The sequence below is a fragment of the Micrasema longulum genome, unplaced genomic scaffold (assembly GCF_059751315.1).
Source record: "Micrasema longulum isolate JH-2025_06_02 unplaced genomic scaffold, ASM5975131v1 h1tg000280l, whole genome shotgun sequence".
Taxonomy (NCBI): domain Eukaryota; kingdom Metazoa; phylum Arthropoda; class Insecta; order Trichoptera; family Brachycentridae; genus Micrasema; species Micrasema longulum.
The window spans coordinates 207,909-235,544 of NW_028277484.1; the positions used below are offsets into that span (position 1 = coordinate 207,909).

A 27,636-nucleotide genomic window follows, 5' to 3' on the forward strand; every position below is an offset into this window, starting at 1 on the left:
TCTAGCTTTTGCCCGCGGCTTCGCTCACGTGGTATCATGGAGAAATTATTTAGGTCATTAATTAGTTGTATCGTTTATCAGATATATTTAATCGGGATTGAAAGTTGAAAGTAGCTTGGTCTTCCAAATATCGCTATGAAAGAAATACCATGATCCATTGGTCTATTGTGATGTAGCATCGTTATTCTGTTCACAAATCCAAAATCCTTCTACAAAACTGAAACGAAAAGCAAGCCAATTTGGCAACCATAGATTAAGCAAGTCAATTATATAAATTTAAAGAATTCATTATTTTTGATATTCCGCCTAATTTCCCACTCATTTTCAAATAATTTTTCTCACTGTCGATACATTATACATTTTTCTCATTGTAATTTTCTTTTAATTCGGGATGAAAAATAAGTCTCCTATTTTACTTTTCACCTATCTGGCTATCCCTATGCAAAAAATATATCAATCGGTCGCTCCGCTGAGACGTGAAGGAAACACAAACAAACAAACATACTTTCGCGTTCATAATATTAGTATGGATATTTACATTTCAATTAGTTACAATTGGGAACGAATATTGATTCCGTACAACTTTGTAAGCACGTATCAGACTGTTTTCTTGTTTACGTTTGTTTATCTAGTAATAATATTTTATTACAGCATAATATAAAGCCATTTTCTGAAATGTAAGTTTTTTATATGTACCTACATTTTATTACTCCGTCTGTTGTGATTTCGTAAGTTCAAATTTTCTTTTCGGTGTTACGATTGCCCCAGTCGGAAAGGAACTAAAACTGAAGTAAAACATTTTTATTTTTAATTTGATAAAATTGCAGGTAACACAATTTTTTTCCGTCTTATTTTTGTTTTATTACATACCTATGTATTGTAAAGTTTCCGGGTCTAAATAAATAATATTATTCAAACGATCCAGCCAACGACGGGACGTTTGTTTTAAATAAAACTCTACTTTTATACTATGCAAAATCGTTGAGTGGCCATATATGATTTAAAGTGATTTGAAAAAAACATGTTATTTTTTGGTTATGTTAGTTGTTACATTTGGGTTTTTATGGAGTCATTATGCGTATTCTGTTAATTTAACGATTTCCTAACTATTTTCCAAAAGTAGGCCAGTCTATGTAACGCATTTTAAATTATCTGGCGCTAACGAGAACTCTCTCACACGCACATTATGTAGATCATATATACACATCATAAACATCTGTAGGAACATTCCGATTAGGGCCATCGAACCGAGAACATTAAAACCATCCAAACAGAGTTGACCAGATACATTAATGATGACTGTGATTACACCGATGAACGGATTACTTTTTTGCTTTACCGATTTTACGGCGGTTTATATCCAAATAATGTGACACGGCGAATGTAGGTAAAAAAATAATTTCGTAGATATGTTATTTATTCCACAGTAATAAGTAACTTCCATAACACGATAAACAAACGAAACACAAACTATCACGCAGCTCCCTCGCGGGGCTAGGCAGAGAGGATAGAACGCCACATTACTATGTCATTACATACAGACCTCGCTTCCTCTCCTACATTCATCCATCTTCTCATGCACGCACGACGATTATTCGGACTTTTTAGGACATGCTTTGCATGACACGATAATAATACATTTTTGTTAAATCATTACTAGAGCTTTTCCTTTCCGTAATTCATAGATTCTTTTTTTATAATTTTCTAGACTAGTACTAGATTTCAGAACAAACTTAAAATTTACCAAAATAATTATGTTTTTTATTATTTTCACTGAAAATATTTCGTCATAAATATAAAATGACTGCAGCCATTGACATACATGCCCTGATCCATAAAAAAATAATGACACTTAACTCCTGCCCAAACGCTCAGTCATGCCCGACGCGTATTTAGTAGTTCTTTGGCAGCCGCCGGCCAGGCGTGACGTTTAGAATCGAAACCAAAATGCCCGCTTGTTTTATGAAAGCGTGTAAAAACCTTTCTGATAAACATTGTAAAAAGGATTGTGTAACTTTTCATTCATTCAATCGAGTGATTAACAAAGCTCAAAATAATTAATATTCAAATGTAAATATTATTTTTTGTAAACGTCAAGCTACGCCTGGCGGCGAAATCGCGAAGCTCTTTTTACTTACAGGGGTGCGCTGATACGAATACTTTTTAAAAATATAATAAGCGTAAGTTAATATTATTTTTGCATTCTTTAAAATCCTATGAAAATAAATAAATGAGTAGAAATTATAAGGAATTTAATAAAATAATATGATTGGGATCCACAAAAAAACAAATGTTGATTGTTTTACGTTAAAATATAAACTTTTTTACATACCAAAAACGAATATCCTCCAATTGTTGGTAGCATGTCGTCACTTATGCGGCAACATGACCTATCTCATTTTTTAGCACTTTACAGGAGAGTCGAAAAACTGAATAAGATATACGTCATGTTGTCTAGAAAAAAAATATATGTCATGTTAATATGAGTCGATTGGTGGCGCCTCTAGTGGGAGTTTGTCAAAACTGAGTATGCAGATCGATTCAGAAGGCTACAAAGCTTTTTACATACTTATCTCAATCTGGTAAAAAACATGAGATTGGTCATGTTGCCGCTTAAGCGACGATATACATAATCGTTGAATGCAGCCCTGGTAAAAAAAAACAACTTAGCAACTATGGATACGTTTTCGTGTCACTGCTTTTTAAAATACTTTACTCTATGGCGGGTCTATTTATTTATTTTATTTTATAAATTTACTGCAAAAAATTAGTATACATACTTTAACAGGGAATCTATATAAAACTAATTCATGTAAAATGAAAACGGAGTGTTCTGTGTTTATGATAGTCTCCATCTAACATGGCTCAGCCTGTTCTAAGATGGAGATTTTTTATCTTTAGAGCATAATTTAGCAAATAATATTTTTTGGGATAGACCTTCCGGCTTTTCGTAGATCTCTTCGGGACTAAACAGTGTGGGATGAAGTTGGATTGGCATGGTTTAGCTTAAAGTTTTTGGTCTTTCGTTTTTTTTTAATATATTGTATACAATTATTGTTTTGCCCTTGTTTGTCTTTGGTAAATAGTTTTATGTTATTTTTGTTCAGTTTCCTACATTTATGTTTCTTCATATAACTGTTGTAATTGGCTTAGGCCGTATATATATAATAAATAAATAAGTAGTCCTTTACTAATAAAACAATAACATAAAAGAGAAAAACTAAAACTACTTAATTATAAATGCCTAGCTAATCAAATGTAAGAAATTAAAAATCGTTATTTTACAAATATAAAGTATATATATATATATGTGCCAAGAATACATGTTACTTAAACATAAATAATATAGTATAATATATAATAAAAAACGATATAAAGCAATGAAATATATAAAAATATAAATAATATGCGTACCAACTATACTAATAAGTACTACGTGTTTTGATTTACATATATTTTTCAAAAAAATCTCTCGCTACACTATTTATGTATTAATATTTCAATGACTGCGGCAACGACAGTCATGTGGCAATCTAAACGGGAAGCGAACCTCAGAACACTGGTTGGTTGTCCGCGATACGAAAACTGGCCCATAATCTGACAATGTAATTTTGATTTCTTCCACTCCAAGTCAGTGACCGCTAGCTTAGAAACGACTCGATCGTACATAAGTGATCGGACCCCGAACATTAGCTTAGTGCCACACTACGCCACTGGCTGCAAGTGAGGCGCACGCCGGCACGTCGGCACGCCGGCACGCTGGCACGCTTCACGCTAACCGGCTAAACTATTTCCAGCCAAGTTTCCATGTACGAATATTTGCTTGATAATGGAATTGTTTCGAAGAATGCTTGCACTTCGTACTGACGTACCCGACACTCATAACTGCCGTATGTCGTATGTGCCCACTGAGTAATTATATAAACACACTGCACGATTTTCCTGTGTTGTGTTATGTTGTTTAGTACTACGATTTCATTTTCAACTAGTTCGGTGGTGTTTTTGTTTGTCAATAGACTATCAAACTAAACCAATTTTTTACTTTTATGTATCGTATTATTAGCGCTATTATTTTTCAAAGTTTTGTATTTTTTTAATTACTCCGCCCGTGACGCCGCAAGTTCGATACCCTTTAAATCATTTGTTGATTCGATAGAACTTCTGACGTAGTTAATTTTTATTAATGTCTTCATGCATTTTCGAGAAAATTCGCCGCGCAATTAAATGCTCTAATTTCTACCGATAATAGCGTAAGACTGATCATCTTACCTTCGTGTACCAAAAATGATTAAGATACGCTGCGATTTACCAATGCAGTGCCCTATGTACCATTAAAAAACTGTTATTTGAAAATAAATCTGTTTCTTTATAAAAAAATATTTTTACATTATAAATTTAAGATGTTTCTATTCTTTCATATCAAACACACACTCACCCTGTCAATAAACCCACCCTCACACCCATATACACTCGCACACATATCACATACCTACCTAAACCACACTCCACTCACTTATCCACGCATCCTCACACACAAAAACTCCCACACATGCACTTCTACATGCATTAATATCTAACTGAACTGGATTTTTATAATTGTATTTATGTGGAAAACAGATTTGGATTTATTTTGTTCTTTTATAATGTTGTGTATATTTTTTTGTATTGCTGTTGTTTTTCTGAATAAACAAAACTTTAGAAAAAATATGATGATGGATGAATTTTTACCGCGTATAAGAAAATATTTTTTATATCCAATTTCCCGTAGCACTGAACTTCCTCGTCGTTTTGAAGTATCACGGTACTGCTTATTTTGCGAATTCTTACATTGTTCTCAAATATTTTCCTGTTGTTATAAAAATTGTTTAAATTTTTACTGTTACTATTAACTGCATTCATTTAAAAATCACTCGTGAACGAGTGGAGGCTTAAAAAATCCCGCCTTCATTTAGTTTTAGAATGTTTTTTTTCTTTAAATCATCAATCATCGATATGATCTGAGATTAATTATTGGAAACTCCCGTCTTTGGTCCCTTTGGAACGTGAGCGATAGGTTATTGCTGCCACATTACATCACACTACACATCCTTTATATAATTCGATGGGTTTTGTCTGAATGCATGCGCTTATTGATCTGTTGGCTAGTGCTCTGCCGACAACATTTTGTAAAACGTTCCATTCTGTTTTATTCCATTTTTTTACATAGGGGACATTGCTAATAAGTGAGGGGTCCCCGTTTATTCAGTCTGCAGTGCCTTGTAAGGGCTCTAGTGACAACCCTCACTTGGTTTCGGTCAAGCCTCATTAGGTCGAAAGCCAACCTTTGCTAGTACCCCTTTAGTAGAGCGAGGTTCTCATAATGCTAAATCTCCTCCTCCAAGCCCACATTCTGAAAGTGTCGGGCTATTAGGTAGGGGGCGAGCGCTCTAACATCCTCAAGTTTGACCGCCGCCGCCGGTTGATTCCCCGAAGTTTTTGTGCACCACATTGACATAGAATGTGTGTAGGGCGTTTCATCATCTGCACGGCAGAATCTAAATCTAGAAGTTTGAGAAATGTTCACTCTAGCAAGGTGTTTATTCAGCGTTCAGTGCCCTGTAAGGGGTCTAATAATTTATCTTATGATACGTTACTTTTTGTCAAAGATCCATAAAAGAATATATCCATCGGTTCCAGGTATGCGAGGAGTCGCTGGCGGTGCACCGCGAGAGGCTGGGCGAGCTGAAGTCGCTGGTGGCGCGCATAGCGGCCGACGTGGGGCTGGAGGCGGCCGCGCCTCTGCGCGGCGAGCTGGCCGCGCTGGGGAGCCGCCTGGAGGACGTGCGCGCCTCGCTGGCCACGCTGGCCGCCGCCGCCGAGGGCCGCGCCGCGCGCCGCGCCGAGCTGCGCCGCGCCAGGGACTTCCTGAACACGGTGCAAGAGGTAACTCGCCGCGACGATAACACAACTAAAATTATTATTTCCTTCCCGAGTTTGATTGATGTTAAATTACTTTTGAAGTCGCTAATCTAAACGTATCGTTAAAGTTTCGAGTTGAATTTCGTTAATTGTTTTGTTACGCCGGAGTGTTTCGTGCTCTAGCGCCGTTAGGGGATGGGTCGAGGGAGATAATCAGCCCTGGTCGTGACCTTGGGACGCGAAAGTATTAGTGTACGGAATATCTTGCGCAATATTGAGAATGAACCGTTCCGCTAATTTAATCGTTTTAATGTTTTCAGAGCCTCACGACGGTGGAAGAAACGAACGGGAAAAATACCGAAGAACAACTTGTCGCCTTGCGTAACCATCTGTTGGCGCTGGGCAAGTCAGAAACGCAAATTCAGGACGCGAAAGAAAACTCCTTCGATGTAAGGCCATCCGTTAAAACGGAAACATCGATAGTGGAAATCCTGGAGCTCTGGCAGACAGTGTTCCGCGAAACATTCCAGCAGTACCACAGACTTTCTTCGCAATTAGTCCGAAGTCAAGATGGCGTCGCTGCCCTTCGGCTCTGGCAAGAGTATCTGTACCATGTGCAGTCGTTCCTCTCTGGTACTATTCCTGAAGATTATCATAATCTAAAAGAACAAAAACATCTTTGCGAAATACATCAAAATCTTCTTACCACACAAAAATCTGTTCTTCTTTCTAAAAATGAAGATACCAACAAAGAGGAGAAGTTGGAGCTTACCAATAATGCGCTGATGGAACAATTTAGTTCTCTGACTAATCTCCATAATGAAACACTGTCCAGAATTATGGATCGCCATGGTGAAATAAGTGATAGAATATCAGCGTGGGATAAATATAGAACAGATCAAGCCAAATTATTACAGTGGCTTAAAGACATGGAGAGAGAAAGGGAAAAGTTACAACTTCGATATATTCACATGCGCAGAGTTCCTAAAATTATTCACCGTATCCAATTCTTAATAGATAAAATACCACTAGGCCAGACTCAAGCTAATGATCTACTTACCCAACAGAAAAATCTTTTAGGATTTTGCGAAGATCCTTTGGCTGCGTCTATCAGAATCGAATACACAGGCATTGTTAAAAGAATAGAAAATTTGCAAGCTGGACTGCATACGTGGAAAGATTACATAAACAGAATCATTATTTTGATTTCTGATTATGATTCTCAAGTGTCTACATTGCAAACTGTTTTATCAAACACGCAAAAAGCAGTACCCCAAACAGTTGAAGGACTTCCAAAATCGCGATCTGAAACAAAAGACCTGTTAGATAAGTTGCGCGAGTATAGAAAAAATATGGGTACGTTGGTTAAGGATTTGGATAATTTAACCGTCATTCAGGAACAGCTGAAGGATTGTGTAAGTCCGCAAGACAATAAAACTATTAGCCAACGTATTTGGATATTACGCCAACTGCAAGCAGATTTGGATCATCAATTATCTGTTTTGATTCACCAGTTAGAGGAGAAGTTAGAAATGAATCTATTGTTCGATTCCCGACACTCGAGATTCCTAATCTGGATATCTGATTTGGAATCTAGATTGGATAAAGAAAGTAAACTTGGTTTCAGCAAGGGATTAAAACCTGAAGATCTTCTTCATAAACTGGAATGTGATCTTAAATCAGATATGGTTCTTAAGGAACCTGAAGTGAAATGGATAACAAATACTGGATTGGAACTAATCAGCTCTTATGGTCAAGATGATCCAGACCAACAAAACATCATTCAAAAGAAAGTTGATACTGTTAATGAAAAATGGAACCGTCTAAAGCAGGTAGGAAACACAAGAACCAAAAAGGTAAGAGACCTTTTGCAAACTATCCTGCAACTTGAAATTAGACTATCCAAAATAAGAGAATGGCTTTCTCAAACTGAATCTCAATTATGGAAACCCTTACATGTAGAATCATTTTCAAAGGAAGTTTTTGACAAAAATTTGGAAGATCATGATAAACTGCAGGCCGCAATCGAGGAAGAAAGTGAAGAAATTGGCGATGTCTTAAACTTATATGAACTCCTACTTAATGATGTTGACACTTGGAATGCAAATTTCGACACTCAAAACCTCAAGTTGGCAACTGAGAATGTTGAAAGAAGATGGAAAATAGTTTGTGAACAATCAACCGAAAGGAAACGCAGAATTGTATCTATTTGGTCACTTCTTCGTGAACTTATTAAATTGAGTAATGATGAAGAAGCATGGTTGCAGAGACAAGAAAAATCTCTTCAAGAAATTGAAAATTCAATTGAGAACCTTCCATCCGACCGTATTCCAGAAACTATTTCAAATATAGAAGCTCTAATAGAGAACATCAAATCGAGAAATCCAGCATTACAAATACTAGAACACACATATTCCAAACTAGTGAAATCCAGTGGTTTGGAACCAGAAAACTTAAAAAATCTAATATCCAAAGTCAGATCGATGATCATAAGATGGAACAATTTAATACCAAATGCAATCAGTTTATTAGGATTATTGCGCCAGGATACTGCCATGCACAGAAAGTTTGTAGATGCTCATGGCAAGGCAGTTGTGGGATTAACACAAGTAGATGTACATCTTACTCAGATTCAGCATCTTCCTAGACGGCAAAATATAAAACACCAAAAACAGCAGCTCGAGGTAACTTTATTTATATTTAAAAAGACTTTTGTAACATTTTCTTTCATTCTAGTGAAATCTTCATAAAACTTTATTTATTTTCAGAATATCGACAATGAGCTACAATCCTACAATGAACTATTACAAAATGCTGACCAGTTGGGTCTAGTTCTCATGCAAAGAAGCACAAAAGAAGAACAGAAAGATATTCAGGAAATGATTGATGAATATCAATTACTTTGGAAAGATATTCAGTTGAGAATTACTCAACTGAAACTTGAAATAGAACAGCAAATCAATAGGCCACAGAGAGAAGTTGACGAAAGTGTTCAAGTAGAAACATTGAAGTTTGAACAAGATTCAGCCATTCAAGTGGACACATTATCACCTTTATCGAGAATGACATCATTGACTTCTAAAGATGCATTTTTGTTTGAATTGACTACGGCAATAACAGAATGCATTAAAAATCTCGACAACCTGGATGCTATCGTATCCACCCCAGAGCCTCAACAAGCTAGTCCAGAACATGTTAATTTAGGCACCACAATCTCCAAACTATCTGCTAATTGTCAATCCAGCGTAGAATTGATTAAACATCTTAGTGGAGTACTCTTGATGGAATGCGATTGCAACGAAGACGAAGCTCAGGTCAACCAAGTTGCTATTCTTGTGGAAAGATATGAGAAACTTTTATTACTTGCCAAGAAGCGTGAGCAGCACATCAGAAGTCTCAGGTATGTCTTGTTTTATAACTTCTATAAACATCTTGTATCAATTTTAATAATACTTTGTCTCATTTTAATGTTGTTTTTTCTAAACAAATGTGTCATATTATACTTCCGGTGTTTGCCAATCCCTATTTCTAAAGCCAATTTGCTCTAATATTTTTTTCGCTTATTTTACTTTTGATATTTCAAAAGCATGTAATTACGACTCATTCACATTATTAATTTTTAATTTCTTTATTAAAATTAATTTTCCTTTATGAATTAACTATGCATGGGTTTATGATTATGGTGTGCTTCCTCTTTTCTGCTCAGGTCTGTCTACATTGATGCTTACTCCTTTAGCTGCGAACAGTAAGTTCTTGTGGTTTTGTTTTTTCCTCTAATTTTTAGCTTAATTAATAAATACATACATATTTTTTTCTTGGTTTAATTATCGCACAAATTCAAAATTATATTATGTTCACTGACCATACTTGAATTTACTTTTAGCGAGGCTGGTCGCTTAACGTGTCCACTTTGCTCACAACGGAATTGGAACCAGTTAGATAATGATCTATGGAGATTAGAGCAATGGCTACAATTTGCCGAAGGCACTCAGAGCTCGCAAAATTCTTTGCCATCCAATATTGAACCACTGGAAGATATAATCCAAGATCACAGAGAATTCTTACTCGACCTCGACAGTCACAAAACTATAATAGTATCCCTTAATATTGTCGGAGTACATCTGGCTGACCACACGGAGGATATGGAAAGGGCGGATCGCCTCAGAGGCCGATTGGAAACCATCAACTCTCGGTGGGACGCAGTGTGTAAGAATGCTGCCAAGTGGCAAACTAAACTGCAAACATCCCTGATGGGCAATCAGGAGTTCCACAAAACCATAGAGGAACTCTGCAGGTGGCTAGAAAAAACAGAGGCCATCATCAGATCCTCGGAGCCAGTAGACCTGACAGCTGAGAGGGCAATTATTACCGCCAAGTTCCGCAAGTTTACTGATTTGCACGCAGAATTAGAACACTGCGAGCCCCGAGTAGTAAGCCTGCAGGAATCAGCCGACCAGTTACTTCGCTCGGATGATGCTCCCGATGGATCTACCACCATCTGTAAAAAGTGAGTAAACATCTTCTTGAAACATAATTTTTATACAATTGAAGAAACTTGTACGTGTACAAATAATAACATGTTTCGCATAATTTTCATATAATGATGATTTTATTCACCATTCTTTCAACTGTTTCATTAGTGTTGTCCTTCCATATTTTGTGTGTAAATTACATCTTCATACATAATATATGTTATAAGCAGCAATTTATATGTAATTATTAAAATTTTATTTGAATTACTTTATTTTATTTATCAAACTCAGATATTTATAATTTTATTTATGTTAATTGCATTCTAACGTTCTTATAAACATGTAACTAGCTTGTCTATGATGGGCGGTATTGCTGAAATTTATTTGTAAATAGTTGCACGATCATTATAAATTGTTTTGTTATTTGTTTAATGAATGATGCAACTGCAAATTCATGATATTTTGATGCACAAATGTTATTATTTTCTAAATAAATGCCTGTATACAGATAAAAATGAAATAAGTGTGAGACCATTCCTGGATGCAATGTGGCAGTTATGTCATTGTTTGAATATTAATGTTTTCCACATAATTTAAAAATTCTTTAAAAAAAAATCGTTGATAAATTTTCACACTTCTTCATTCGGATTTGTGCCAGTTAAAACTATTTACACTTGACCTGTGTTTACGTCAAAAGTAACTATTATCAACAAAATTCATCTACTTTTTTAAAAATCAATGAGGAAGTTCGGTGGTTTATTTAAATATTTTTATTTGTTAACGGACTATGAAACTAAGCTAAAATTATTTTTATGTATTGTATTATCAGCACTATGATTTTTGACATTTTTAAATTACTCCGCGTGTGACGTCACAAGTTCTATTTGTTCAGTTCTGTTGATTGGTAAGTTTGCTTTCCGTAAACCTATCACAACACTCTATTATTGGTTGATTCGGAAGAACTAGTGACGTCATCGTTCAAAGTAGTTTGTTTTTTTTTTTTTCATACATTTTCAATAAACTTAGCCGTATAATTAAATGCTTTAATTTTTACCGCATATAAGAAAACATTTTTTATATCCAATTTCCCGTATCACTGAATTTCCTCATTATAAATAGTTTTTCCACTATCCTAAAAATTCATTAATTACAGTTGCGTCATTGTTTCACCAGATCAGTGATACATTGCTTATTTAATGTATTTTTTATTCATAAATTTATTCCATATACATATGTACATACATATTTATTACCAGGGAATCTATATAACACTAGAGCATTTAAACATTAATGTAAAGTGTCCCCTGGTCAGGTTAGTCTCCATCTTACATGGCGCAGCCTGTTCTAAGGTGGAGATTGTCGCGCTTATTAGCTAGAAGATATTATTTATCAAAGTATTAAGTGTTGCTTAGTAAAGTATGGTTGGTTTTGCACGCTTTTCATCGGGCTTTCATTTCATCATTCATCATAGTGTCCCAATGTTAATACGCAGTCTGGTATGCAGACTGACGGAGCTCCGACTCCGCCTGCAGTCGCTGCGCCGCCTCACGGCCGTGTACGTCCTGAAGCTCGGAGCCGTCCTCGGCCACGCCACCCCCGCCCAGGACTCCACCCTCTCCGCCCTCTCCAGAAACGTAAGAAATATTTTCTTTAACACTAAATACAATCGCATTGTATTCAAGAAATTCCACTATTAATGTCACTCGATTAAATTAAAAAGTCCTTGTTCGCTATCTTTTTATTTTTAAAAAAATTCACACGTAAATACAATATTATTTTAGTATAAAATATATAATATTTTTCATAACAATAAACTATTGATCAAACGAGTATTTTAATTTATAACTTATATGAAAATATAAGTTATTGCCTGATTACAATGAAATTCCATCAAGAATTGTCAATGAACAATAAAAATTGAATATTAATCAACAATTTTCAGATTTTGTGATAGTTTTAATACAGTTTTTATACAAAAATTACCACAGTACAAATGTACATTAGAAATAATTATATACATATTTTATGAAGTAAATCTTTCGAAAGAGATATGTGATCGGGCTATGGTACCCTAAGTAGTGTTGCTGACTCACGGATCAGAGGCCTGAGGTTCGAACCCACTCTACTCCAACTTGATATCGATTTTCGATCGTTTCGATCGATGTTGAAATATTATAATAAATATTTATTTTGTTTAAATGAGAGATTATACAATATGTATATCCATTGAAAAATATATTACATTCTCATTAAGGTTTCATTGTTATTCTGTATTTTAATTATTGTAATGAATTATTTTGCTTTTGTAGGATATTAGCTTTAATTGGCATTAGGTATATAAATATATATATATTTATTTTATCAATGCTAATAATAATAAGTTGTATTTTTCAATAAAAAATCGCACATAATTTGCAGACTCACCTCGGTAGAATACAGTAATGGTTTGATGGTAAATGTTTAGTAAATGAAACAAACCTGACAAGTAATAATTGTAAAAAGGGTTTTCTCTGGAGATAAAATATTTTAATTTTTCCTTATTTTGGTGAGTTCTTGAGAAAACTCTTTTCTATTTGTCTGTAATAAAATTGGGAATATTGTATTTATTTAAACGTTTGGGTTAAAAATAGTTTTGTGCTGTTGGTAGTTTTTGATATTAAGTACTGTGTTTTATTTATTGGGCAAATTTTGCTTTTATAGTATATTGCACCTTATTTTGATTTGATTTTTCATAGCTTCTGGAACACTCCGGACCTAGCGGCCTTACGGGAAGCCAGCCCCTGCAAACTGATGAACAAACGTAAATATCTTGATTCTGACTCCACGTTTTCCTAAAGCTTATTGTGCATGCTTCAATATTTTGTGATTAACACTTATCTCCTAACATTATTTTCAGCATGTTTTCCTGATCCGGTGCCTTCTATCATCATACCTTACTATCCTTGATCATTTCTTATAATCAACTTCATTATTTTATTAACATTTACTTCATTCCTTGTAAAGTTATGTGTATCTATTATATAATTTGCAAACTTATATAATCTGTTTCTTTTGCTATTTTCCTGAGTATTATTTATGATTATTCCACCTCCTTTCGCTACAAAATATTTTTTGTATAATTTAATCTTCATTTAACGAAATTTCCTAACAAAGCAACAATTTTTACATGAATACAACTGTCCAATTGTTATATAATGCCAGTACCTATATAAAGTGTATGATTTCTTATATGCTAAAAAGATTCAGTGTGAGAAAAATTATGACCCTAGAGTCTATTAATCTATGTTTAATCTAATAAAAGCATGATTTTACTGTCTCATAAAATGGCAATTAAATTATTTAAAATAGGAGCTAGTCATAAAAACTCCTGTTTTTTTCTTCCATGTTGCTTGAATATGAGATGAATGTAAGTTTGGCAAAAAGTAACAGGAAGGGTTTGTTGTTGCAGAGATGACGTAGACACCGGTGTGCTGCGTCGCGGCTGTCGCTTCCTGGGCCGCGTTGTGCGAGCGTCGCTTCCCTTCCAGGCGCTACTGCTCCTCCTACTGGGGGCTGCCGCCCTGGCCCCCGGCCACCGGGAGGACATGTGCGCCGTCACTAACAACCTCGCCACCAGCTTTGAGCCCATGCTCGTCTACCGCAACGGCCCTCCTCCCGTCTGAGCTCCATTCCTCCCCAGTCCTAAATCCGACAAAGATGCTTCGTGGTGCCATTCCATTCGTTACGTTTCCGAAAGTTGTTCTCTTTATTTTCTCGTTGTGTAAATCTGATTTCGAAACGTGTAAAAATGTATATTATGCGACCAAAAGTCGACTCGGTTAGTTTATAGGGTTCTGTTACATTTTTATCAAGTTCCTTGTTGCGTCAGTTTTTCCTCTTACGATTTCGTTCGTTGTATTCGCATTTATGCTGCGGACGAGAAAAATTATCGATACCTTTTTGTACGAATACCGACCCACGTTGGTAAAATTTTTATACGCACCGCTCGCGACAAATAAGAAAGATATATTTATGTATCGTGAAGCGACTTTGTACTTAGCCATACATTAGTTTTAAGAACACCAACATGACGACTTCCAATCGATATCGTCGAGAGACGACGATTCAGAAATCGCTAATACTCGAACATTTTTTATGATTTGATTCACAAACTTATTTTTATTGTTTGTATAATTTCTTGAGATTTATTTTAAGTAGAGAAAGGAGGTTCGCCAGTCGTGGGGAGTGGAACACCCACCCCTGGCACCTCCTCTCTCCATCCTTGTCTGGTCTGACTCTCCACAGACCGGACCGACCGACAAAGTTTGGCGTGATAAGGCGTAATTGTATTTTACTCTCCAAAGTATAATTCTGCCTCCAATCACGCACCCTCGTTTGTCAATCAATGTGTATTAAGTAGTCTCCCGACCTTAATACACCTTGCATTGACACATTAATTTGTAGTTTATTCTTAGTGTTTTGTCCGGAACATGGTGCTAATTTGTGTTAAATACACAAATATGTATGTTAATGAGTTAATTCTTGAAACATTACTAACTTTTCTCCCTTTTTAAATTACATAATATTTTGGTTATGTTTTCCCTTTTATATTTTATTAACATTTGAGTAAAATATTTATGTATATTATTGAAATAGAGTAGATTGTTTATTATTTCTCGCCTTAGGTTAAACATTTTAAAACTGCACAAATTTTAAGTGACTTATATACATGCCTATTGATAACGTTTTTGTTACTTAAGCTGAAATATTACATTTTATTGAGAAATTATTTGCTTGTTATAATCGCCCTTAATAGCTACATGACGTAGTCATTGTATTTTTATATAAAAGAGCTTTTAAGGTGTGGAATGTTCTGTATTTCGATAACCGATAATATTACGCAATAAATCTTTTAAAAAATTGTTGTTTTATTTTATTTTCAAATATCTTATGCCACTTCAAGGAAGACATTGTAAGGTTGATAAACCTAACCTTCCGTGTAAAAAAATATGTAAATATGCTGCAAAATTGGAGTGCCAATGCAGTGCCCTATGCACCACTGGTTGCGGATAGGGACATTATAATAATGATAGGAATATGAATAGTATTATTTTAAGATTATTCTACAAATATTTTAACAGTAATAAAAGGTATGGTCAACTAAATTCTAGGTGTTAGTAATATTTCCAATACAGGTGGGATTCCTTCATAAGACGGGCTCCGTGGTGTTGTGGTTAAGATGCTTGCTTACACACGGAAGGTTCCGGGTTCGATTCCCGGTGAGAACACAAAAAAAATGTAATTTTTCTCAAGCCTGGGAGTTCTTTGTTGTAATTCATCCCTGTAATTGGGCCTCCTGACCTGTTGTGATATGGTGGTGTAGGTAGGTACATAACTACCTATTTCAAATAAAAAAACTTTTCAATCGAATCTAAAAATATTATTTGGGTACTGCTGTGTATAGTTAATAAAATGAACATATTAAATCGGCAGCCCCCGTGGTGTAGTGGATATGCGTGAAGAGAAATGGCCGAAGAAGTGACGTCCAAAGGTAAAATGTATGTGCCTCACATTGAGGGGCATCCAATCACCCCGGGTATGTTTCGCGATTTTGTGTAGTTTTCGAGTTATGATTTTTTTAAATGAGTTTTTGAAAATTTTCAACCTGATCAGTTTTTAATTTCTGGAAGGTTTTTCAGGTTTTTTTTTGTAATTGGTTTTTTTCAAATAGTACTTTAACGCATAAAATAATCAGCTTCGTAACATTAATGGAAGCTACAAAAGTTTTGACCTAAAATGCAGAATTTAAGTTTGAACGAGTCAGATTTGAACTTTCAACTCAAAATTAAAAATCTAAAAAGGCAATTCCTTAATTTCTGAGTAACTTTAAAAACTGCACTTAATTCAAAGTTTTTGTAATAATACAAAAAAGTAGTACTTAATAGGCTCTTATTTGCTAAAATCAGCATTCAATGATACTGCGGTGGAAAAGTGTAGTAGATAGTGCGTTTGGCTACCTATACATAATGTCTTGGGTTGAATCCTTTAATGTTCAATATGAGATTGTCAAATTGATGTCAAGATTGGCAACAGGACAGATGATTGATTTTGCGTTTGTGGAATAAATTATCGTGTTCCGTAGAAGAGTATTTTTTTTACAGTGCCTTCATCCTTAGATTTGAATAAGGTAATGTTGATGATTACTTTTATTTTTTAACTTGAAAAACGTCAAAAAGACTTCGTTAAATGTATATGTGAGTAACACAATTTATCAAATTAGTATAAACTAAGTAATGAAAATACCTTAGTGTAAAAATATTAGCTGATATATGAATGCAATGTTAACTTAATAAATTGCAGTTACTTGTGCTACCTACCTAATTTTTTTGCATTTTTTAATTTTTTACATTAACTCTTAAAAGACTGTGATCAATAATTCCTTAGCGCGCGGTGATGTAACATCGTGTTACCACAAGCAAGAGACAGAATATTATTAAGTTCGGACATTAAAAAAAACATGGAGATATACTGTTCAATAAAATCCTTTTCCCATAACAAAAAATAAGCATATATAATTTAGCCCTGTTATAGCAAAATAAATTTAAAATCATAAATACGCCGGTCATCTTACATGCGTGCATCATCCCCCATCACTGTCAATAACCGACTGAATCTCTCACACAAACACCGGCCACAGAACTAGTTACGAATTCTGTCTTCGTGCTCTCTCTTATACAGAGGTATTGCTGTATCGGCGTCACATTCATTTTTCGCGCAGCAAGGATAAATATTTTTTTGTATTAAAATTCAGAATAGTATACAAATTTCACGTTCCAAATCCGGTGTGAAAATGTTGATTTGATGATTACGAAAAATACAACTTCATCATTAAAAAAAATAATAGAGATATGAACCTTGTATCGTATAAAGTAAATACTAGTGTGACATCACAGCCACACAAGAGTTAAACAGTCATATTCCTAATGCCACATATTTTATCCTTGGCAGAAATCATTATTTTAAGTATGAATTGCCTTAAAAAAATATGTTAAGAAATCTATCTTTCCTACCTACTGAAAATGTATGAACACAATCAAACAAATCAATGGCTTTTTGAGTGATGGTAATAACAGGTTAGTAAGTGTGTACCACAAAAATAATTATTGAATGAAAAAAAAACTGGGTTCCTTTGCGCGAATACGAACACAAATCAAATAGGAATTAGGATTTAAATTATACTTAACTAAAACTATATACTTTTACATAAATTGGCGGCCTCCATGGTGTAGTGGTTAAGACGCTTGACTCGTGCGTGTTCGATTCCCAGTAAGAATACACAAATTAAATGTGAGTTTTCGCGTGCCTGGGTGTTCTGTGCTGTAAATCAATACTGTAATTGGGCGTCCTGGCCTGTTTTGGTGCAAAAAAAACAAATAAGAATTCCTTTCTTCCGTACTTTTCATTTAAGAAAATGTAAATTATTAATATGTATATGATATTTGAAATCCATCCAAAACTTAAGACATCTGTCACGTCGCGTCGGCGTCGGTCGCCACCGTACGTACGTTTTTTTAATAACGAAATAATGCCATGAAAAGATCAAATCAAAATATTGGTAGGATATAATTTTGGATAGCGGAAGCTAATTCACAAATATAAATATAATGCATAATACATTTTTTCTTACTCACAAAAAATTGGTAGAAAAAAAGAATTGATCCTGAAACATACATACACACATTTATAGTAAAGAATAATTGAATTAATAGTTTTTTTATATGGGTTTATATTTTATAAAAAACAACACAAAATTAATTGTCCTATATCAGTCCTTTCCCTTATATTTCGAGACCTTTTGATTCAACCGGGATGTTCTGGACAGCGGCAGCAACTCCAACCTTGGGGTAGGCGGAATCCAGGCCATTCTGGGATAGTTTTTTTAAAAATAAATATTCTACGGTACGGACACGTGAACAGACGAAATGACGATCACGTGGGCCTCGATTATGAACGGCTATCTTCATCGGTATATACTGGAGACGGTATAAACTAATATCGATATTTATGTACGAAAGACAGGCGCCGTGGTTCAGTTGGTAAGACGGCCAACTGTGATACTTGCGTCGCGGGTTCGATTCCCGCTAGTTGCAAGAAAAAAATCGAAGAAATATTTTTTTCTCAATTGGTCTGAGTGTTGTGTATTTTTCATTACCTCCTTCCATATCTCCTCTATCCCACCTGCTGACAAGCCTTAAAATAGAGGCTTAGCGGGTTATTCCTTTTTAAAAAAGTGTGTATATTTGTATGAAAATTCAAAATATCTTCGTCGGTAACCGGTAATTGAACATGTATAGAAAAAAAAATTGTAAAAATATTCAATTTTTCATACAGAAAACTTAATTTTACTCTGTAGATAAAATTGAAGATAAATTTTTACTTCCCGTCGGAATACGTAACGTGGTAAGACTTGCGCTAGATATTTTATCCCCAGACAAGCGAGAGCACGAGGTCGTCCACAAGCCACGTGGTGGACCAATATTGAGAGGGATCTGAAGGGAAAAGTAGCTGACCAGTGAGATGACACAAAACAGAAAGACTTGGAGACTGCGCACCAGAAGGGCCGACCTTGGGTGAACTGGGAAGAGGTAAGGTAGAATAAATATTTGCGTTATGATTTACTCACGGTCAGAAAATGAAAATCAAGTTGCGGTAGGTCCTCTGATCCGTTTGTCCGCAACCTAGCCACGGGACCACAACTAAGCATAGTTTGAATCGGGCTGTGTTCCCGTGGCTAGTGTTGCGGACGCGTGGATCAGAGGACCGAGGTTGAAATTAACTACCCACCACCCCACTTTACCCCAACTTGATTCCCATTTTATAATAGTAAGTTATTTTACACGTTGAAAACGGCCCCAAAATTGAAATATTTGGGTAAATTATATGAACGCAAATGATTATTTTTTTTTAATAAAATAATAATTTAAGTATAAAACAAGTAACTAGGTAGGCTGTGGTAGGTACGTACGCATGTAACGTGGACATTTAAATATAGTCCAAGATTCCAAGACGTGGGAGTCGAGAAGAAGAAGAAATATTTATGGGTAGATACTAAACTTGCCATATCCATTATTTATAAAAGTAAGTTCTAACTTTTTCACGTGTAAAATGTCAAAGCATATCTTATAAGTAAGAAATGTTTTTTGAAACAAGCTTATATTCTAACATTTCCTTCTTAATTTTAAAAAGAGGGCGCTACGCGGTATATTTGGTCGATATTCATATATTTCTCAACAACGCCTGACGCAGCTACGAGCATTAGTAACTTGTTCCATATAATATTTGTATTTAGTTAATTATTGATGAATAAACGACTGCATGCAATGAAGCTGAACTATTGAGTATTAATAAAAAGAAAATGGCTGAAAAACCACAGCGGGTGAAAGTCGCCTGGAGCGATGATTTAAGTTACAACTCTGAAGAAGAACGGGGTATGTAATACTAATAATAAATAATGGACTTCTAATTTATTCAAACATCTACATATGTGTACTTCTGCACTGCAATAATTCACGGACTGGCACAGCGCAATAGTGATCTGAATTACGCCAAATTTAATTATATCAATGCAGCGCCTTATGCACCATCGGGCAAGAGTTTAATGTATGATAATATGGTCTTTTCACCTTTTTTATACAAAAAATTACGATGGTAAGAGTATTTTTATTTTTTACGTGCGACGCGCGTCGGATGAATTTTCTAAAATGGTTTGAAATATGCATATTTTGAATTACCTAAAAACGAGACGTATCGCGCCCCCTACGGGACTGACGGCACGTTTTACGTTACCGAGTCATACTTGTACGTAATTTTGTCAAAAGCGCACTAAGCGGGCATGACTGGTGACGTCAAAGTGACGTGGCGCCAACTGCGAGCCGTTTTGTATGTGAAAATGATGAAAGAAAACGTGTTTTTTATGCATTGATGGTTATAAAAATCCGTTACCTATAAATATTTAATAAGTAAAACATTAAATTTTTAACATTATTCCCAATTTCTGAAAATACATTCTGGGCGAATTCCTTGTACAGTAGCTACAAACTTTTATCACGGTTTTATGACGTCAACCTCGTGTGATCAAGTGGTAAGCGCGTTTGCCTAAGATTTGTTTCCCCGTAAGGTTGACATGAAGAATTTATTCGCACCTCTGCGCTCTGGTGCTATATTAGGAACTTTGTAATTAATAATATTGCCGTATAACAACATATTTTAATACATTTTTCATGTCAACCTTACAGTGAATATAATCGTAGGCAAACGCGATCACCGCTTGAACACACGTCGAGGCGGACGTCATAAAAACGTATCAATAAACGTTTTTACTAGAGATGCCACGGATATTCGGCTACTATTCGGTATATTCTACTACTTTTTTTAGTATTCGATGTTCGGCCGAATACTGCGTACTATCCGGCCGAATACCGAATGCCAAATCATGAAAAAAAAAAACCGCACATGTTACTCAAAAATGTATCTATGTTAATTGCAAATGATTAGTTTAACACTTAAAATCTATCAGTGGTAAGTTGTGATAAATGTAAACATTTTTTCAGCATTTGTTGGTAGCAAACGATTGCGCTTTTCCTCATAAATAATGCCTCGCGAGATTTTGTTAACACATACAGCCGGCTTATTATATTCACAACAGATCTCACAATATTCCGAAATAGGCGATTTTTTATTAAATGGTCCCATGATGTAGGTACAATGAACAAATAATTACTACTAATATGGACTATTACACCATTAGTATCACAATGTGATGTGATAATCCTGTTTTTGTAATAGCAGCATATGTTAATCTTGTTTTTCTTTTCATGGTTATGTCATACCATATTTATATAGTATAAACTGATAAATTATTAAAAAAGGAATGGCCCACGCTCAGACGCTGAAGTCTTTGTGGGCATTTTTTTCCAAATTACGGTATGGCTTAAATATAAGGACGTATTTTTAAGTTTTATTTTTGTAATGAAAATTTTATGTAAATATATGTTTGGAAAAATAGAAAAATAAGTAATAATAAATAAATAACGCGTGTCGCGAATGATCTACTCGCAAATGAAATAAATACGGCCGTCCCATCAACCCCGAACGTACCGCAAAGAGAGGCCGTAACCTGTCACGCTCGAAATGCACACATCTTTTGACGAACATTCGGCCGCCGAATATTCGGTATTCGACAAAGTCACTATTCGTGGAATCTCTAGTTTATACCTACTGTACAAGCGATAAGCGCATTACAAAAGGGTATTTTCACAAATTGGGAACAATGTTGAAAATATAATATATTATGGCTTTTTGCGTATATATAAAAATATAATGATCGAAATACGCTACGACTATAACATCAAACGTTAATGAGTTCATGGTCGTCATTCCCTTATCCCCAACTAATGATGCATAGGATACTGCATTCATATACTCATCGCAGCTTATCATTACAGCAGGAAAAAAAAGCGAATGATAGAAGCCAAAAGAAAATTTGATATTTCGTTTAGTAGGTATTGGGTAGGTACCTAATTTTATGGATAATTATGATTATAGAAATACGGATTTCTTTGAGAAATTGGGTTAGTTTTGCGAATGCTCATAAGCGATATTACAATATAAGGATTGATAAAATAATATTTATTTATCTTATTATGTATACATAAAGTTATTACATATTACTTTGAGTGCCTATACAACTAGGGTTATCAACCCTGTTTTGAGACAGTCATAAATACATTATTTTAGTACTAGTAGTATAATTAAAATAATGCTTTAAAATGAGAGAGGTGAACTTTATTTATATAATTTTACCGGATTATACCTACTTAAATTTATGTAAATGACGTCGGGCGTATTTTTTTTCAAATCGGTGTTTGAAATAGACGATAGTCGAAGGCAATTTACCCCCCTAGATTCCGTTCAGAATCTAACTAGAGTTTTCGTTTTTTTTTTCCCACATTGGTGAGCTATCATTTTCAATAAGTACCGTTTCTATTAGATTTTTTTTCTTCATAATTTTTCGCACTACTTTCGTGATTTTCGGGGACGCTTTTATAGATTTTCGATTATGAGTATCCCAATATCGGTAATGTCTTAAAGTCTGAATTAATCGCGCCACTATGCACATAACGGATCTATCTAGTAGTCAAGAGAGAAACTTTCGTAAATCTTTCACCGGGTCCCATTTCAGAACCTTTTAGATTTCAAGATTTCTTTAAGTTTATTCAAATTTTTACCTGATTAAATTTCATTGGTTTTCACGATCTTTCAGATTCTTGTGAGGTTAATAACGCAATAAAAGGTTTTTACCTGTGAACTCATTTCGGAATCATATTTTTAATTGCTTTTCCTAAAACTATAATCCTAATTTTCATTTCATTCCAGAAATGTCCCCATTAATTTATCACCTATTTTAGTATAGATTATTTTCATGGTGGAATCTTGTCAATGCTCTATAATTGCTTACCGATTAAATTAAAAATGATTCGGCTAATGATGATGTTCATCGTGAGCACTTTATGCATAGGTATGTATTATGCTAATTGCTTAATCGTTAATTTTCTTTTCAGAAAAAGAAAGATTGGCGATCGCCGAGTTGGAAATAGATTCGCCAGAAAAACCGTCTTATTCTGATGATGATCTCGATAAACTAATAGGATATGTGAAGAAAATAACCACGCTATTCGGACTCTGGGATGATGATTGGAACGACGAATGTTATGAAGTCATTACGACCTTTATGCTAGAACCTAGAAGTCCCATTCTAACAATATATTTCGATGATGAAAAACTTGCAGCTAAACTAGGCGTTCCATCAACACCAGTTTATGATTTGACTTATTTTTTAAGGGAAACGGATATGATATTTACGGTAGATGGTTTCCACGATGAAGTTACATTTGGAACGTTTGTTGAAAGCGTCGAAGGATCGTTGCTGAAAATGTTAGAATTGGTTTATGCGCCTGTGTTCTTCTCAGTGAGCAATTGGCCAGAAAGTATCCTTTGAAATTATTTAGTTAAAAAATACCTAGTCTGCATGCTAATTGAATGACCTTATTAGTAAGAAGGGCAGTAGCTGATATAGAATATCCACTTTATACCTACATAGGTCTAATATATTTTGAACGCATTCATCGACGGTGTCAAGATCTTTTAAGGTAGAACATTTCACGCGTCCACATTGATGAAATGGTTGGCATAATTAATGTTGGAGTCTGTTTGTTCATCATAATTTTATTAAAACAGAGGTATTTACCATAAAAAATATTTTGTACTAGGTATTAGCTACCTAAGCTGTATCACTTTTTAATATAAATGTACCTTTTCATAATATCATGTATTTATTTTTTATTTTCTTCATTTATCATATAAAGATACACATTACAAAAAAAAAACGTATCCCTAACTCTATGAGGCCAAGAGCCCTGTGTTATAATATAGAATAAAACAGGTAATTAGTAGGAAGTCAGAACTAACAATAACGCTTTTATACTACTAACCAATTAGTTTGGTGAACATTTACATAATTATTTATTAAAATAAATGGTACATACATAATGCATGCCATTTTTAAATATCAAAATGCATACACCATGATGTCATCTTGTGGAAATTTTATTGTCGCAGCATAGAAAACTGTATTTATAAATTTCCAGAATAGAATAATTGAAATACAATTTACAGGTAAAAATAATTACATATTCCTTAACATATAAACAGGTGTAAAGAATGAATTTTGCACCCAACTGCACATGTTTTTGGCCAAGTTGACAAACTATCATTATAAAATGCAAGGTATGACCATTATTTATGTCCCCCGAGAAGGTTTAAACATGTCGGTAGAAGAAGCCAGTACAAAAAAAGAATATATTCAGCGCCTCGAAGAAGTTGTAGTTTACTGGACACATCGATTGAAGTGTTGCATACAAGATCAGAATTGCAATACACAGACTTCTTTACTTTGTCCATCAGATCTAATAGACTTTTGGTATTATAGATGTAAGTAAATTCTTTATAATCTGCAAAAAATTTAGTAAAAACATGTTCTGAGATATAATTTAGGGATATTTTTTACAGATCAAAATTTAAGCGGAGTTGACTATCAGATCAGAAATCCAAACCTAAAACACATTATTGAAATTCTTGTAAATACGCATTCAGCTTATATTAAACAGTTTATAAAGCTCTGCGTTGAAATAGAAGAAAGTATGGCTGAAGCTAAATCAATCATAGAATATCTTCAACTCATCAAAGACCCTTGCAATGCATTGGAAAATGCCGCAGGGCCTGACGACATCCCTCAACACATTTCTAAAATATTGAATACATTCAGGTACATATGGATGAATTCACCATTCTACAATACTACGCAACGATTAACTGATCTTTTCAACTCCTTAAGTAATCAGGTGATCATTCAGTGCTGCACATCTGTAGACCTCGATGTATTATTCAGTGGGAAAACAAGAAAATCCATGGAGTGCGTCCGCAAATGCATAGAATGTTGCAAAAAATACAGAGAAATCTATAATACAGTTGTGGATGCACATAATGACGCCAATCCTGGATCGTGGGACCTTGATGCGGAAATATTATTCAACAATGTAGAATCCTTTGTGCATCGGTGTATCGACATGCTAGACATCTGTAATGGAATGATCATTTTTGGTCGGTAAGCTAAATAAATTGAGTAAATTTTAAAAAACATCCCACTTTCTCGACTCTCTTCGATTTTGTTTTGATTTTATAAATTGTATATTACAGCATCGACGAAGAAGAAGAAATAGCAATGCCAAATTTTTGTGGACCGAGAGGGGAGGAATTTGAAAAATTATGCAAGAAAAATGAGAAATTGTTTCAAGACGCATTAAAGAAGATAGAAGACAAGAAAGATTCCATGCTGAATGTACACGATACTACTTGGCATAATACTATCAGTGATTTTCGAAAGACTTTAAAACACATAGAGGTAAGAGAAAAAATAATATGAAAAAAAAATAAGATTATGCTGTGATATAGAATAAAATTATTCAAATTTCATTTATATTACAGGTTTTAATAGAAAACCTCGTTAATTTGATTTTTCAAACAATCAACAATGTGGAAGAAGGCGTAAGAGTGCTATGTGCCATGTATTACTACAGCAAGAGAGTCAATTTGAAGCGGGTGTTTGAAGAGAAGACGACGCAGGCAAGCAATTTTATGAGAAACATCTTTAATAATGATTCAAATCACAGTCAAATATTAATTTGCAATAGTGACATAAATAAATCACTATTTTCCTGTACATGAAGTACAATATTTCTACGACTAGTACATGTATATCATTGATTCAGTGACTCATTTTCCATCGATTGATAGTGACACTGTTGTGTCGTGTTCTGGTGTGTTAGGGAGCAATCTATGGATATTGTATGAACAGAATTACATTGCTCTAGTGTGGTGTGTCATGGCGCCACAACGCAGGCATCAGATGGCTTCCCAAAACACCACAACACAACAATGTAATCCTACCTTAACTTGTTCTAATTCCATTTTTATTTATTATTTTATTTATTTATTTCACATAAAACATTATATTTTTTCTTTTCTATATGAACACCTCACTGGGCATAACCCGTGTTGAGGCATTCATTTAAATTACTTTTATTTTATGTTCTAGTACATGATAAATATAATATAATAGATAACACTGTATTGATATAATCATAAAACATAAATAGCAGACATGTAACAATAATTCCGATTCAAAATAGACTACTGTTTTGGTGGGGTGACCATCTCAAGGCAGTTTTCAGGACCCGAATCCAGAAGCCATTTTTTAACAAATAAATTGAATCTCTGTTTATTTTTATTCAATTTTAAATCAAGAGGTAGTGTTGTAAATTTTGGGAGCAAGGTACACGTGACTAATTAGTTTAATTAATTAGTTATTATTATTATTGATCTAATTAATTTAATCTTGAGACAATTATGTGAATTGTACACTCATATGTTTTTTTAAATATATACTTATTAATATGACTGATTCTTAATAAATTTTATGTAACTCATATCTTTGTAAAAATCCTCTGAATATTATTAAATTAAGTCAAAATAATAAATACCGTCAATTGAAGAATTAGCTTGCTTTGGTTAATTCTTTTTACTATATAAATAAATATTTATGATCAAATTACTATTTTTAGTTTATAATATTGTTATACTGTCTTACAATATAATGAGGAAGTCCAGTATTTTTTTAAACATTTTACTGTTTATTAATAGACTATCAAACTAAGGAAAAAAATAATAATGTATCGTGTTATCAGCACTGTGATTTTTTAAGTTTTGTAATTTCAAAACTATTCTGCCCGTGACGTCACGAGTTCTCATCGGTGAGTTCTGCTGATTGGTGAGTTGGCTTCCCGGAAACTGGAAATCTATCACAACAATCTATCATTTGTTAATTTGGAAGAACTTGTGACGTAGTTCAAAGTATTTCATTTTGATGAATTTTTTCTTACATTTTTGAGAGACTTCGCCTTACAATTAAATTCTCTAAAGAACTTTCTCATTCAATCCTAACGAATCCGAAAAACAGAAAACTATAGAAAAACCTAACTGTCAGAGAACGCACTATAATAGATCCATGTAAAATATGTTGGTACATTATTATAAAAACTTATTAACAGTAACAATTATTTGAGAAGAGAAAATTTAATTAATTTTACAGAACTCAACTGGATGTTTTCAATGAACCAGAATTATAAAAAATATTTTGACAGAAATGAAAGGTTGATTAATTCCAATGTTACATGGCATTCAATATTTTTTATATATTTCAAATGAATACAAAGTTACATGTGATAAGTCAAATTAATTTTTTAGGTTTGGGATATTTTTGGGTCAGAAATTGAAGATGTCAAACAAAAAATGGTCGATGAAAGAAACCGACATCCGGCCAGTGCCCCCCCTTTTGCGGGACAGGCTATAATGTTGTCTATGAGAAAACATAGACTAAGTTATATTAAGAAGGTTAGTAAATAGGAAACAATCAATAGGGATGAGAAATCATACTATTTAAAATATGCGCATGAACATCACCACAGTATTCTGCGCTATTAAGCAGGTGTTTTACTAACTAGAATGTACTGTGTGAGGTTAGCTTCAGTGTGCAGTACTATTTATATATTTTACTATTTAAAATTGAATTGTGTGAAGTTATTACAAGGTGTGAATCGTGGTAATCAATGAT

The 27,636-nt window shown here is 34.2% G+C and overlaps 2 protein-coding genes across 4 annotated transcripts in view; both read left to right on the forward strand.

Moving 5' to 3' along the window:
• Positions 1 to 15,257, forward strand: part of Msp300 (Muscle-specific protein 300 kDa) — a 170,428-nt gene extending 155,171 nt beyond the window's left edge. The window contains exons 34-41 of one of the 3 annotated variants that reach the window (XM_088224344.1): positions 5,677 to 5,922; positions 6,219 to 8,582; positions 8,667 to 9,298; positions 9,605 to 9,643; positions 9,782 to 10,405; positions 11,875 to 12,004; positions 13,106 to 13,170; positions 13,819 to 15,115. In XM_088224344.1, coding sequence (XP_088080470.1) covers positions 5,677 to 5,922; positions 6,219 to 8,582; positions 8,667 to 9,298; positions 9,605 to 9,643; positions 9,782 to 10,405; positions 11,875 to 12,004; positions 13,106 to 13,170; positions 13,819 to 14,032 — 4,314 coding nt within the window. In that variant the 3' untranslated portion in view covers positions 14,033 to 15,115. Of the gene's footprint in view, positions 1 to 5,676; positions 5,923 to 6,218; positions 8,583 to 8,666; positions 9,299 to 9,604; positions 9,644 to 9,781; positions 10,406 to 11,862; positions 12,005 to 13,105; positions 13,171 to 13,818 lie in introns of all 3 variants that reach the window. The other 2 variants (XM_088224345.1, XM_088224346.1) reach the window with 2 other exon arrangements.
• Positions 15,258 to 19,657: 4,400 nt separating this feature from the next.
• kl-2 (dynein heavy chain 2, axonemal kl-2) overlaps positions 19,658 to 27,636 on the forward strand; it is a 73,143-nt gene continuing 65,164 nt past the window's right edge. The window contains exons 1-7 of the mRNA XM_088224347.1: positions 19,658 to 19,837; positions 22,970 to 23,395; positions 24,120 to 24,398; positions 24,477 to 25,071; positions 25,164 to 25,368; positions 25,452 to 25,589; positions 27,270 to 27,416. Of these exons, the coding sequence (XP_088080473.1) occupies positions 19,765 to 19,837; positions 22,970 to 23,395; positions 24,120 to 24,398; positions 24,477 to 25,071; positions 25,164 to 25,368; positions 25,452 to 25,589; positions 27,270 to 27,416 (1,863 nt within the window). The 5' untranslated portion in view covers positions 19,658 to 19,764. The remainder of the gene's footprint in view (positions 19,838 to 22,969; positions 23,396 to 24,119; positions 24,399 to 24,476; positions 25,072 to 25,163; positions 25,369 to 25,451; positions 25,590 to 27,269; positions 27,417 to 27,636) is intronic.